The sequence below is a fragment of the Salvelinus fontinalis genome, chromosome 17 (assembly GCF_029448725.1).
Source record: "Salvelinus fontinalis isolate EN_2023a chromosome 17, ASM2944872v1, whole genome shotgun sequence".
Classification (NCBI taxonomy): Eukaryota; Metazoa; Chordata; class Actinopteri; order Salmoniformes; family Salmonidae; genus Salvelinus; species Salvelinus fontinalis.
In genome coordinates, this window is record NC_074681.1 from 41863805 (window position 1) to 41877492 (window position 13688).

Sequence of the window (13688 nt, forward strand, 5' to 3'; positions counted from 1 at the left end):
TGAGGTGATGGTGGAGGATGAATGGCACGTCAGTGGGCCTCAGGATCTCATCATTTTATCTCTGTGCATTCAAATTGCCATCGATAAAATGCAATTGGGTTCGCTGTCCGTAGCTTATGCATGCCCATACCATAACACGCTGTCTGCCATCTGCCCGGTACAGTTGAAACCGGGATAATCCGTGAAGAGCACACTTCTCCAGCGTGCCAGTGGCCATCGAAGGTGAGCATTTTCCCACTGAAGTCGGTTACAACGCCGAACTGCAGTCAGGTCAAGGCCGTAGTAAGATCGACGAAATGAGCTTCGCTGAGACGTTTTCTGAGTTTGTGTAGAAATTCTTCGGTTGTGCAAAACCAGTTTCCTTAGCTGTCCGGGTGGCTGATCTCAGACGATCCCGCAGGTGAAGAAGCCGGATGTGGCAGTCCTGGGCTGCCGTGGTTACACATGGTCTGCGGTTGTGAGTCCAGTTGGAAGTATTGCCCAATTCTCTAAAACAATGTTGTAGGTGGTTCATGGTAGACAAATGAACATACAATTCTCTGGCAACAGCCCTGGTGGACATTCCTGCAGTCAGCATGCCAATTGCATTCACCCTCAAAACATAAGACATCCATGACATTGTGCTGTGTGACAAAACTGCACAATTAAGGTGGCCTTTTATTGTCCCTGGCATAAGGTGCACCTGTGTAATGATCATGATGTTAAATCAGCCTCTTGATATGCCAAACCTGTCAGGTGGATGGATTATCTTGGTAATGGAGAAATGCTCACTAACAGGGATGTAAACAAATTTGTGCACAAAACTTGAGAGAAACAAGCTTTTTGTCTCACCCTGATCTGTTTCACCTGTCTTTGTGCTTGTCTCTACCCCCTCCAGGTGTTGCCAATCTTCCCCATTATCCCCAGTGTATCCCCTGTGTTCTCTGTTTGTCTGTTGCCAGTTTGTTTTGTTTCGTGAAACCTACCAGCGGTTTTCCCCTTGCTCCTGGCTGTTCTAGTTCCTGTTTTCTAGACCATTCTGCCTACCCTGAGCCTGCCTGCCGTTCTGGACCTTTTGCACCCTATCTGGATTACTGACCTCTGCCTGCCCTTGACCTGTCGTTTTGCTTGCCCCTGTAGTATTAATACACTTTTACTTCGTCACTGTCTGCATCTGCGTCTTACCTGAAACTTGATACTTTTTGTGCGTATGTAACTTTCTGGAAAAATTTCTGGAACCTTTTATTTCAGCTCATGAAACATGGGACCGATACTTTACGTTTAGATTTTTGTTCAGTATAGATGGTTGGGTGATCATGTAAGGGTGGTTGAGTTGGGTTTAGGGTGGTTGGTTGAGTGACTATGGATAGCTTGGTCCACTTGGAATGGAGTGGTGGAATGACAGAATGGGGAAACGTTGAGTGTTTGAGTTGGGTGAGTGTTGTTGGGTGACTGCGAACGGGGGAAACCATTAGCGTTGAGTAGACCAAGTCAGCTCCGACTTACTACAGGTGGCGTCTGCCTCATCTGAGCCGTCGGGACACTCTGGTTCCCCGTCACAGCGCCAGCGGCCTGGTACACACTGGCCGTTTGCACAGGCAAACTCTGCCGGGGCACACGTCTTCCTGGCTGCGCAGAGACAGAGAGAGGGAGGGAGAGAAGAGAGGGATGTTGGGAAGACGGAGTCACTGATCATTCGTTCCTTACCATTCCCCCCCCCCCCCCCAACTCTTATCTAACTCATCACGCATTCTCTCCTACCCTCTGTCTGTCTCTGAGAGCATCTAGTCTAATCCTAGCTGCAGGTCTTTCCACACGGCAAAAGAAAAGTGGATGCTGATTGCTAAATGCTGTGTGCTCCGGGTTATACTGAAGCTTAGTTTTCTTTGTTCCAGACATGGTTATCGAAATAGACTATGACTGTAGACAGCCACGGACAGATAGAAAGCAAAGGTCTCACTCTTTCTGAATGGAAATGTTCGTGGGGAGAAAAGACTGAAAGAAAGACCCTTACAGACAGACGTTGCTCCCACCAGACCTGGGTTCAAATACTATTTGAAATCTTTCAAATGCTTTTTTGGGGACTTTTCTATTGGTTCCATTGCAACAGGCAAGCTCAATCGAACACAAGTTAGTAGTTGAAATTATTTCAAATGGTACTTGAAACCAGGTCTGATTAACACATAGTACAGCCCAGCCCTGCAGATCATCATGGTGATGAGCCGACCCAGCAGACCGGCTGTGTTACCGCCATAAAGCGTTCGCCACCTGTAGTGACGGCACACGCATGGCAACGAAAATGCAAACACAGCCAACACAGAGGTCAGAGCCATTCCATTTCTCTGGGCCATTACCCCAACTGCAATGGGACTGGCAGTGCAGTTAGTCTAATAAAAACAAACCGTAAGAGACTTTCAGTCTAGCTTCCTGGTGTTGTTCCACTGGCCACTACTTTTCAAGAGGTAGAGGAAGCCCAGGCTTAATGAGTTTGGATTATATTTTGGGGTTGTTGTTTCTCTTCACAGTTGTGAAGATGAAGCAGAGAGGCCCTGGAGGCCCTGGTGGGTACAGAGAGACAAGTTGACCCTGTTCTTTTGGATTGTCTGCACCTCCTGTCTGTCTGCACCTCCTGTCTGTCTGTCTGTACCTCCTGTCTGCACCTCCTGTCTGTCTGTCTGTCTGCACCTCCTGTCTGTCTGTCTGTCTGCACCTCCAGTCTGTCTGTCTGTCTGCACCTCCAGTCTGTATGTCTGTCTGCACCTCCAGTCTGTCTGTCTGTCTGCACCTCCAGTCTGTCTGTCTGTCTGCACCTCCAGTCTGTCTGTCTGTCTGCACCTCCAGTCTGTCTGTCTGTCTGTCTGTCTGTCTGTCTGTACCTCCTGTCTGCACCTCCTGTCTGTCTGTCTGCACCTCCTGTCTGTCTGTCTGTCTGTCTGCACCTCCTGTCTGTCTGTCTGTCTGCACCTCCAGTCTTTCTGTCTGTCTGCACCTCCAGTCTGTCTGTCTGTCTGCACCTCCAGTCTGTCGGTCTGTCTGCACCTCCAGTCTGTCTGTCTGTCTGCACCTCCAGTCTGTCTGTCTGCACCTCCAGTCTGTCTGCCTGTCTGTCTGTCTGTCTGCACCTCCAGTCTGTCTGTCTGTCTGTCTGTCTGCACCTCCAGTCTGTCTGCCTGTCTGTCTGTCTGTCTGCACCTCCAGTCTGTCTGCCTGTCTGTCTGTCTGTCTGCACCTCCAGTCTGTCTGCCTGTCTGTCTGTCTGCACCTCCAGTCTGTCTGCCTGTCTGTCTGTCTGTCTGCACCTCCAGTCTGTCTGCCTGTCTGTCTGTCTGCACCTCCAGTCTGTCTGCCTGTCTGTCTGTCTGCACCTCCAGTCTGTCTGCCTGTCTGTCTGTCTGCCCGTCCAGTCTGTCTGTCTGTCTGTCTGCACCTCCAGTCTGTCTGTCTGTCTGCACCTCCAGTCTGTCTGTCTGTCTGCACCTCCAGTCTGTCTGTCTGTCTGCACCTCCAGTCTGTCTGTCTGTCTGCACCTCCAGTCTGTCTGTCTGTCTGCACCTCCTGTCTGTCTGTCTGTCTGTCTGTCTGTCTGTCTGTCTGTCTGTCTGTCTGTCTGTCTGTACTCCCTAATGCAGAGAGACAACAATATTAACAAGACCCTGTGGTTTTCACATTGAAATAAACAGATGGGATAGACCCAGTGAGAATAATTGGTTGACGTCATTTCAACGTCAAAACTCAACCGGTTTTTGCTCATCTGAGGAAGGAAAGGATGTATGCCCTGCTGTGTGCATATCTTATTGTTGGACGGTTCAGAACCACCGTTGCGTGAAAAATAGCTGAAAATGTGTTGTCTCCCCGAGCTAACGATAGGTTTAAGCTCAGCAGGATAACAATAAAGTGGTACACAGGAAACCTGGGTAGGAATAACAAAGAGGTAGAACATCTTTTGAAACACTCTAAAAGCGTAGACAAAGACCTTTGTCTGCAGGGTATTCAATTGTCCCACCTCCCCTTCTCTGTCCCATTCCCTCCCTTTCTCCCTCAGTCCACAAGTAGGGCTGGCACAACTACCGTATAATCGGAACCAACGATTATGGTTGAAGACCGTCATGAAAATAAAATAACCGTCTTAACCGTGTTTTTTGTTGTGTGGAACGAACAGATGACTGAAGATGGGACGGCTTGACGGCTTGTTAAGTCTTGGTCCAAGTCTGACACAGCAGACCGACCTGGCTATTCGTTTCCAGTGAAACTATCTGGGAGTTGTTCCCAGTCAGACTCAATGAGGGTATTTCCCAGTCAAATTCTATTGGGGCCGTTCCCAGTCAAAGGAGCCCATAGTGGTTCACTCTTTGATAATTACTAACGCCAGCTTGTGCCATCTGTTTGGATTGACTCTCTCCTTTTTAACTAGGCTAGGTTTAAATGTTAGGCCCATATGAGAGAGAGAGAGAGAGAGAGGAGGAGATAAGAGAGCGAGCAAGACAAAAGGCAAATGAGATGAGTGGATTTGAGTGGAGAAATGGTGATACAGAACAAGAGCAATAGAGAAATGAATGAGGTCCTAAGAGAATCGAGAAGGTTAATCTAGTGTTGGGTTCTAACTTGAAATATATTTATTCCTGTCACTATATAATAACTTATTGGCTACGTTACATGTATGATCTGTGTCAATGAAGGGTGAAAAAGGGATGTGTATGGAAAGTCATTGAAGGAGGCAAAGGGCAACAGTTAGTCTCTGATAAGGCAGGCCAGCTGCGGAACTAGGGAGGAGCGAGGAATTCGGCTGGAGGTCAAGTCAACAGATTAAGTGAGAATAAACCTCTGGGAGGGGGGCCAGAGGGGCCCACCCCAAAGACCCTCCTACTACAGTCCTATCACACACACATACACTTCAACGCCCACGAAGGTTTTAGCATCAGGCAGGGCCATGACTACACCAGTGAGAGGAACCAATTCACTTTCTACCTAGCAACAGAGATGCAGGGGCTACCTAGCATCAGGCAGGGCCATGACTACACCAGTGAGAGCAACCAATTAAGTACCTATGCTCCCACACACCCACCAGGGTTTTTGTCAGGAAAATGATGGCACCGGACTTTTGACCTGCAAACATTTTAATTTCCCGGACATTTGAGAAATTTACCAGACCCATATACATTGGGTGCGTAACCTGATTAGGGTGTCCACCCACGGTGCTCAGAATGACGGAAATCACATTTATAGTATGGCCATTCATATACAAATAGAATGCAAGTGGAGGATGCAACGACGTGCGGTCCTTCTCACCGAATTCTGACGTGCACTTTGAAGATGTTAGCATAACTGTCCTCAGCCAATAAGACGAGTAACAAACAGAAAAATCACTAGCCTATGTCAATCTACTGTCCCCCATGGCGGAAAAGTTGACCTATTCTATTGGTCAGCTTGTCGAGAAAGAAATAGCCCAGACAGACTCTGGGACAGCTGTGAGAGGATAGATCCCAAATTCATACAACCAGTAGGCCAAGGCTACAGATCAGAACGTTTAGCTTAAAACGCTGAGAAACGATTATTTCTTCACGTTATAAGCGCAACAGCGCGCACAAGGCAGGAGGCTAGTTGCATTCATCACAGAGACACACACACACTAAAACAAACACACACACACAGCAACACCCTCCTCTCCCCATTGGCTTCCTTCTCGTGTAAGCAGTCTATGGACAAGGTATGACCGAAATCTATGCTTTGGTTTAGTTTCCCTGGCACTGATTCCACATGCTAACATTTAACAATTTGTGGCACAAATCCCATTCAAGTCATGGGATTTATATTGGTCCCATGACTTGAATGGGATTTGTGCCACAAATTATAAAAACGTTATCATGTGGAAACAGTGCCAGGCCAACTTAACCAAAGCATGCATTGCTTTCATACCTTGTCATACAATGACATTTTTGTAATTTGATTGAACTATCCCTTTCATAGGTAATGCATCAATAAGCACATTCTCTTGAGCAACAGAAGAGAAATGGCCTCATTAGCCTAGAGTGAATTGGGGAAGTGTTGTCTGAGCAGGAAACATAATGGCTCCTGTTAGGCGCCCTCAGCGGCATTGTCAAAAATCGTAGAGCAGTGTGACGTGACTTCCGCTTTTGGACGTGCGCCTGGCTGTTTACAGTCCCCGGTGAAACATATAGCGGATGAGCAACGGCACGTTTGCTAGCTTGCTCTCTGAAGTGGTTTCCATCCGGAATAATAACAAGGCGTCAGTGGTGGAAAAAGTACCGATTTTCAAACTTGAGTAAAAGTATAGATAGATACCTTAATAGAAAATGACTCAAGTAAGTGAAGGTCACCCAGTAAAATACTACTTGAGTAAAAGTCTAAAAATATTTGGTTTTAAATATACTTAAGTATCAAAAATGTAATGTAATTGCTCAAATGCATTTAAGTATCAAAAGTAAAAGTACTAATCATTTCAAATTCCTTATTTAAAGCAAACCAGACGGCATTACATTTACGGATAGCCAGGGGAACTCTCCAACACAAACAAATCATTTGTGTTTAGTGAGTCCGCCAGATCAGAGGCAGTAGGGATGACCAGGGATGTTCTCCTGATAAGTGTGTGAATTAGACAATTTACCTGTCCTGCTAAGTATTCAAAATGTAACGAGTACTTTTGGGTTTCAGGGGAAATGTATGGAATAAAAAGTACATAATTCTCTTCAGGAATCTAGTGAAGTAAAAGTAAAAGCCGTCAAAAATGTAAATAGTAAAGTACAGGTACCCCAAAAAGCTACTTAAGTAGTACTTTGAAGTATTTTTTATTTAAGTACTTTACACCACTGCAAGGTGACACTCCATCTTAACTCCTCCTCCACATTTACTAGATTGGTGTAACAGTGAAGAAGATAACCTCGCCCGCCAGTTTGACCAGTAAACTTTCCCAAAATTCCCAGTTTTTTGGGAAATTCAGGTATTTTGGGGAAAACAATGGGATTTGTTTTTATTTGCTGAATTTCTTAAGAGTAGAAAGAGTTGCAAATCAGGCCAAGGGGAGAATTCAAATGTCGTGCAATGCACACGAAAGATTGACATCTTGTAGCATTTGAGACTAACCTACTCCCATCCATAAAATATTTTTTGCTTGAATCCCAATCGCTGTACAGTAGCCCTAGTTGCGGAAATGGATTGTTTACTTTTTGGCACACTTTGTGACAACCACTGATGTAGGCTAAAACTGGTAAATAAATACATTTAATTGATTTCACTAAATGGTAAACAATTGGATTTCACCCAATTGTCACGTTCCTGACCTGGTTTCTGTTAGTTTTGTATGTGTTAGTTGGTCAGGACGTGAGTGTGGGTGGGCAGTCTATGTTTTCTGTTTCTATGTTGGTTTTGGGTGACCTGATATGGCTCTCAATTAGAGGCAGGTGTTTTTCATTTCCTCTGATTGAGAGTCATATTAAGGTAGGTGTGTTCACACTGTTTGTTTGTGGGTGATTTTCTTCTGTGTCTGTGTCTGTACACCACATGGGACTGTTTCGGTTTGTTTGTTCATCGTTCTTTTGTGTAGCCTATTTTCCCTGTTCGTGCGTTCTTCATGATATATGTAAGTTCGTCGTCTAGGTCTGTCTTCATCGTTTATTATTTTGTAGGTTATCAAGTTTAGTTTGTTATAGTGTTTTCGTGTTTTTTTCCGTCTTGTTTAATAAATTCATTATGTATTTAACAACCGTTGCGTTTTGGTCCTCCGATCCTTCTCTCCTCTCCTCGTCTGAGGAGGATTCCTACACCCGTTACACCAATACTATTCCCAATAGCCAGTAGTTCCAATTGAACTGCAATCGAAAAGGGTAATTATTCAGCCAATTGAACCAACTGTGACAAAAATTCCATGTTGATCAATTCCTATTGTATTGGTTTTACTCGTTCAATTAGGGGAGAAAGTGGAGACAGACAGACAGTTGCTCAGTGGTAGTAGATCACTTATTGACCTGGACACAGAAAACTGTCGCGAAGAGGCACAGTTTTGATATTTTGCCACTAACTGTCTTTTGACCAGTCAGATCAGATCTGTTGATCAATTCTTGTCTTGTTGCTTTTTGTTCTATGTTGCTCTGTCTGTATGCTATGTCTTGCTTGTCCTATGTTGCTCTGTCTGTATGCTATGTCTTGCTTGTCCTATGTTGCTCTGTTTGTATGCTATGTTTTGCTTGTCCTATGTTGCTCTGCGTGTGCTCACTGCTCAATGATTGTCTATATTGTAATTGTTTTTAATAACCTGCCCAGGGACTGCGTTTGAAAATTAGCCGGCTGGCTAAAACCGGCACTTTTACTGAAACGTTGATTAATGTGCACTGTCCCTGTTAAAATAAAATAAACTCAAACTCAATCTATTGCCAATAATTGGGAAAATTGAGCTACCTGTGTAAACACAGCCAGGGACTCGGGTGACATTATCTTCTCCGCTGCTACTGCTGTGCATTTGAGCATTCTCGTTAGCTGGGGTCCTGGAGCATGCGTACCCGTTTAAACCAAGATTCAATACGATTCTCACGATGATAACACGCCATTGGCCACTTAATATAATGTTTACATACCCTACATTACCCATCTCATATGTATATACTGTACTCTATATCATCTACTGCATCTTGCCATCTTTATGTAATACATGTACCACTAGCCACTTTAAACTATGCCACTTTATGTTTGCATACCCTACAGTACTCATCTCATATGTATATACCGTACTCTATACCATCTACTGCATCTTGCCTATGCCGTTCTGTACCACCACTCATTCATATATCTTTATGTACATATTCTTTATCCCTTTACACTTGTGTGTGTATAAGGTAGTAGTTGTGGAATTGTTAGGTTAGATTACTTGTTGGTTATTACTGCATTGTCGGAACTAGAAGCACAAGCATTTCGCTACACTCGCATTAACATCTGCTAACCATGTGTATGTGACTAATAAAATTTGATTTGATTTGAATAGCTGAATAGGGGCATCAGCACTTCTATCCCAGAGAGACATCGGTAAACTGGATACAATGTCATACCATGCTAGGGCCAGGATTTTTTCAAGACCAAGTGACTCGACTAAGCAAAACTTTGAACCCTTGTTTATGAGATCATCGGTGATCAAATTCCAGTCATGTCGTCAGGAACTACTCCTGGTCCTCGGTAAGAACCATTCATGGCCTATAATTATCCCCTAGAAGTTCAGCAGCTAAGCCTGATTTAAGACCCTGAGCTTTAACCCCATGTGATTCTTCTTCAGTAGAGCATGGCCTACAGAGATCAGGGCTGTGTTCCAAATGGCACCCTATTCCCTATGTAGGGCACTACTTTTGACCAGAGGGCCCTGGTCAAAAGTAGTGGCCTATATAGGGAATCAGGTGCCATTTGGCCATTTGATCAGAATGTGGTCATACTGTAGCTCACTGGACAGATATGATCAGAGGATATGTGAGTGGGAAATAAAGCACAATGATCCCTCGGAGCCACATTGACATTTGGAAATAGCCTTTGATTTATTGAGGTCCTTTCGGATTTCACTGCACATTTTCTATTTATGGTGAACTTAGGCTACCCTGATCTCCTCCTCCACGGACACACACACAAAAAAAAAACACATAAAATACATAAACACACAAGAAATACACAGTACACACACGTACATAACAACTGCTCTCGTTCACACACACAAACTGAGGTTGGGCGGTATCAAGATATTCATGCTGTCATACCGTTCCTGTACCATACCGGGGTATACAGTATTACCGGAAGTGCACACAAGGGGCGCTATTTCTATTATTATATATTTTTTTCTTCTCTGTATTAAAAATCCTACCGTCAGTATTTCGAAAAATACCTGGATATACGGTATATTGCTCAGACACACAGACACACCCACACTTCAGTACAGTTCCGGTAGTTTCACAACCCTGCCCCTTAGCACCGTTAAAACCCACTCCACGCGACTGCCCTTAGCCTAACTGCGGCTTTCTGTGCTGCTACCTTACCCTGTGTTTACTCGGTGCGTCTAGTATCACGCTATACAATACGCCGAAAGTCTACGCTTCACAACTGCACACCATTAGACAGAAGATCAAGTCACATCTCTGGAAGCTCTGCGAGAATGCAGCGACGAGAGAGCAAACGAGAGGTTGCACTGTAGAGTACAGGGACACAAAGATGGATGGAATGATTGATTTAACTTACCATTATAGAGCCACCAGCAGCCAGCGAAGAAAGATTAGACTCTATAGGCTAACATCAGTTAAGACAGACTAGTCATATTGGCGAGAGGAGATAAGTAAAAGTATGTACTGGCAACAAGAAATACATGGATGAAATTAATGATTGATTTAGCAGACCAATGTAGAGCAGTCAGCAGCCTGGAGGCAGATAAGATGGTGCAGCACATCAGTTAGGTTAGTCATAGCAGTTCGGTGTGTCAACATCTAACACTCTACAACCATCTACAGCTCTAAAACGGCAGCATAACACCCGTGCAACATTGATGAAATGCCATCGAGTGAAACTACAACTGCCAGAGTCTAAATTCAAGCCGCATTATGTTCTCCTGAAATAATCTTTTGTTTGAAATAGCAGGGGGGGAGGGGTCGTTGCGGAGAGTCTGGTATTAGGTGGCGGGGAGTTGCTTCAATTCTCCTTCACTGCTGTTTTCAAAATCTCTAGGAAGGGTCATGCGGTGACACTATTTTCCTCTGCTGCCTCCAAATCCCGCTTTCATTAAAAAGTGAGAAGGAAAATAAAATGATTCCGCAACACATCTAAGCCTGTTGGGTGGGATGTGGTTTTGGGGGTTTGAAAATGTGTTAAGAGGATTCATTTCTCTGTAATACTGTATGTGTGTGAATCTCTGCAAAGTTCACACAGAAGCCAATAAAGTAGACTTCTGTCGTCATTTCTCGATAATGAATCAATATTTCTCATGTTAAAGAGATAGCTCACCCCAATTGCAACATAAGATGGTTGCTTACCACACATACGATGGTTCCTTACCCTGAAAGTAGTCTAGGGGCCAGAGGGGTATAATACGGTACAAAGCAAGATCAAGGAGTTAGCCAGCTAAGTAGCCTAAATATTCTGATACAACTTTTTATTTCTTATAAAGATAAGCTTGAAATTGGTAGGGTCTAATTGACGGAACAACCAAAAACACATATCGAACTTTAGATTTCTTAAATGAACCAGAAAATCATATATTTCTGGTTGTTGGTCAAAGTAAGCTAGGCCAACCTGTTTTGTACTATCCTCTCATGGGTGACTGTAATCCATAGTGGAAATGTTTTGGGCTACCCATTGACACCAATTGCTACTTTTGCATTATTGACCAAAAAACAAATGGAACGAGAGGGAACACTAGTGTGCTCCAAATGGCCATTCATTACCCTCTAAGTAACATCTAATCATGTAATTGAGTGTTAAAGAAACCATCTGAACCGTGGCTAACCCCATAGACAACTTTCAAGTGGGAACAAACTCTTTAACTGACATTGTAATTTGGGTGAACTATCCCTTTAAATGAATGGAAGTCTTGTAACCTGAAGGACCAAATTAATATTTGACTTGCAGCACTGCACTAGGTGCCTCCCAACTAAAAGGATACACAAGCTGCCACTACTCTCTGTCACCTGCATCTGTAGCCATTAGGAAACGTGTCACGCTATCCGAGTGACCATTTAGGGGAGATAGGGAGTACCATACACAGCCTAACAGCTGAAACCTTATCTGGTCTGGTCAGCCTCACATCCAATTCCACTGAACCGTGATCCAATCTACACACTATCCAGGGAGACACATTTTCAGCTGCTGTCATACCCAATACTATAGTAGTCATTGCCCAATGGACTGAAAACGGAGAATTCTCTCAGAAGCAGTCCAAGGATATACCATTGAAAAAGCTATTTTTTTCATAGTGCCATGTTATATGATTTATCTACACTGAACAAAAATATCAACGCAACATGCAACCATTTCAAAGATTGTACTGAGTTACAGTTCATATAAGGAAATCAGTCAATTTAAATAAATAAATTAGGCCCTAATCTATGGATTTCACATGACTGGAAATACAGATATGCATGTTGGTCACAGATACCTTCAAAAAAAGGTAGTGTCCTGGATCAGAAAACCAGTCAGTATCAGGTGTGAACACCATTTGCCTCATGCAGCACCACACTTCTCCTTCATAAAATTTGATTTGATTTGACATAGAGTTGATCAGGCTGTTGATTGTGGCCTGGGGAATGTTCTCCCACTCCTCTTCAACGGCTGTGCTAAGTTGCTGGATATTGGCGGGAACTGGAACACGCTGTCGTACACGTCGATCCAGAGCATCGCAAATATGCTCAATGGGTGACATTGGTGAGTCTGGTGAGTGTGCAGTTCATTTTCAGCTTCCAGAAATTGTGTACAGATACTTGCAACATGAGGCCGTGCTTTATCATGCTGAAACATGAGGTGATGGCGGCAGTTGAATGGCACGACAATGATCCTCAGAATCTCATCACGATATCTCTGTGCAATCAAACGTCCAGCAATAAAACGCAATTGTGTTTGTTGTCCGTAGCTTATACATGCCTATACCATAACCCCACCGCCACCATGGGGCACTCTGTTCACAACGCTGACATCAGCAAACCGCTCGCCCACACAACGCTGTCTGCCATCTGCCCCGTACAATTGAAACCGGGATTCATCTGTGAAGAGCACATTTACAGTGTGCCGGTGAGCATTTGCCCACTCAAGTCGGTTAGAACGCCGAAATGCAGTCAGGTCAAGACCCTGGTGAGGACGACGAGCACGCAGATGAGCTTCAGTTGTGCAAACCCACAGTTTCATCAGCTGTCCTGGTGGCTGGTCTCAGATGATCCTGCAGGTGAAGAACCCGGATGTGGAGGTCCTGGGATGGCGTGGTTACACGTTGTCTGCGGTTGTGAGGCTGGATGGACATAATGCCACATTCTCTAAAACGACGTTGGAAGCGGCTTATGGTAGAGAAATAAACATACCATTTTCTGGCAACAGCTCTGGTGGACATTCCTACAGTCAGCATTCCAATTGCACGCTCCCTCAAAACTTGAGACATCTGTGGCATTGTGTTGTGTGACACAAAACGGAACATTTTAGAGTGGCCTTTTACTGTCCCCCAGTACAAGGTGCACCTGTGTAATGACCATGCTGTTTAATCAGCTTCTTGATATGCCACACCTGTCAAGTGGATGGATTATCAAGGCAATTATCTTCGCAAAGGACAAATGCTCACTAACAGGGATGTAAACAAATGTGTGCACACATTTTGAGAGAAATAAGCTTTTTGTGCGTATGGAACATTTCTGGGAATATTTGATTTCAGCTCATGAAACATGAGACCAACACTTTACATGTTGCATTGATATTTTTGTTCAGTGTATTTCCTCAGCTGAAAGATCAAGGACATGAGAGCACTAGCTCAGTTCAATTCGACCAGGATTTTCACTTTTATGGCTATTGATACATATACAGTATTATTCATGTTCTTTTGACAGTTCTGTTATCTTAATCAAGTACCACTGCCGAGAGATCAAGAGCATGATGTAATGCGAGTTCACAGGCCATGGGGCAGAGCACGGAGAGAGCTGGCAGCCTCTGTACAGAGATCTCAGGGGAGAAAATTAGAGGCGTGAGTTTACAGTAAAACACAA

The 13688-nt window shown here is 44.2% G+C and overlaps 1 protein-coding gene across 4 annotated transcripts in view; it reads right to left on the bottom strand.

Annotated features, from left to right (window-relative positions):
- LOC129814417 (low-density lipoprotein receptor-related protein 8-like) overlaps window positions 1-13688 on the bottom strand; it is a 179444-nt gene that overhangs the window by 102540 nt on the left and 63216 nt on the right. For 3 of the 4 annotated variants that reach the window (XM_055867527.1, XM_055867525.1, XM_055867524.1), the window contains exon 3: window positions 1486-1608. The exons of the other annotated variant lie outside the window; for it this stretch is intronic. In XM_055867527.1, the coding sequence (XP_055723502.1) occupies window positions 1486-1608 (123 nt within the window). The remainder of the gene's footprint in view (window positions 1-1485; window positions 1609-13688) is intronic. 4 annotated transcript variants of the gene reach the window in all.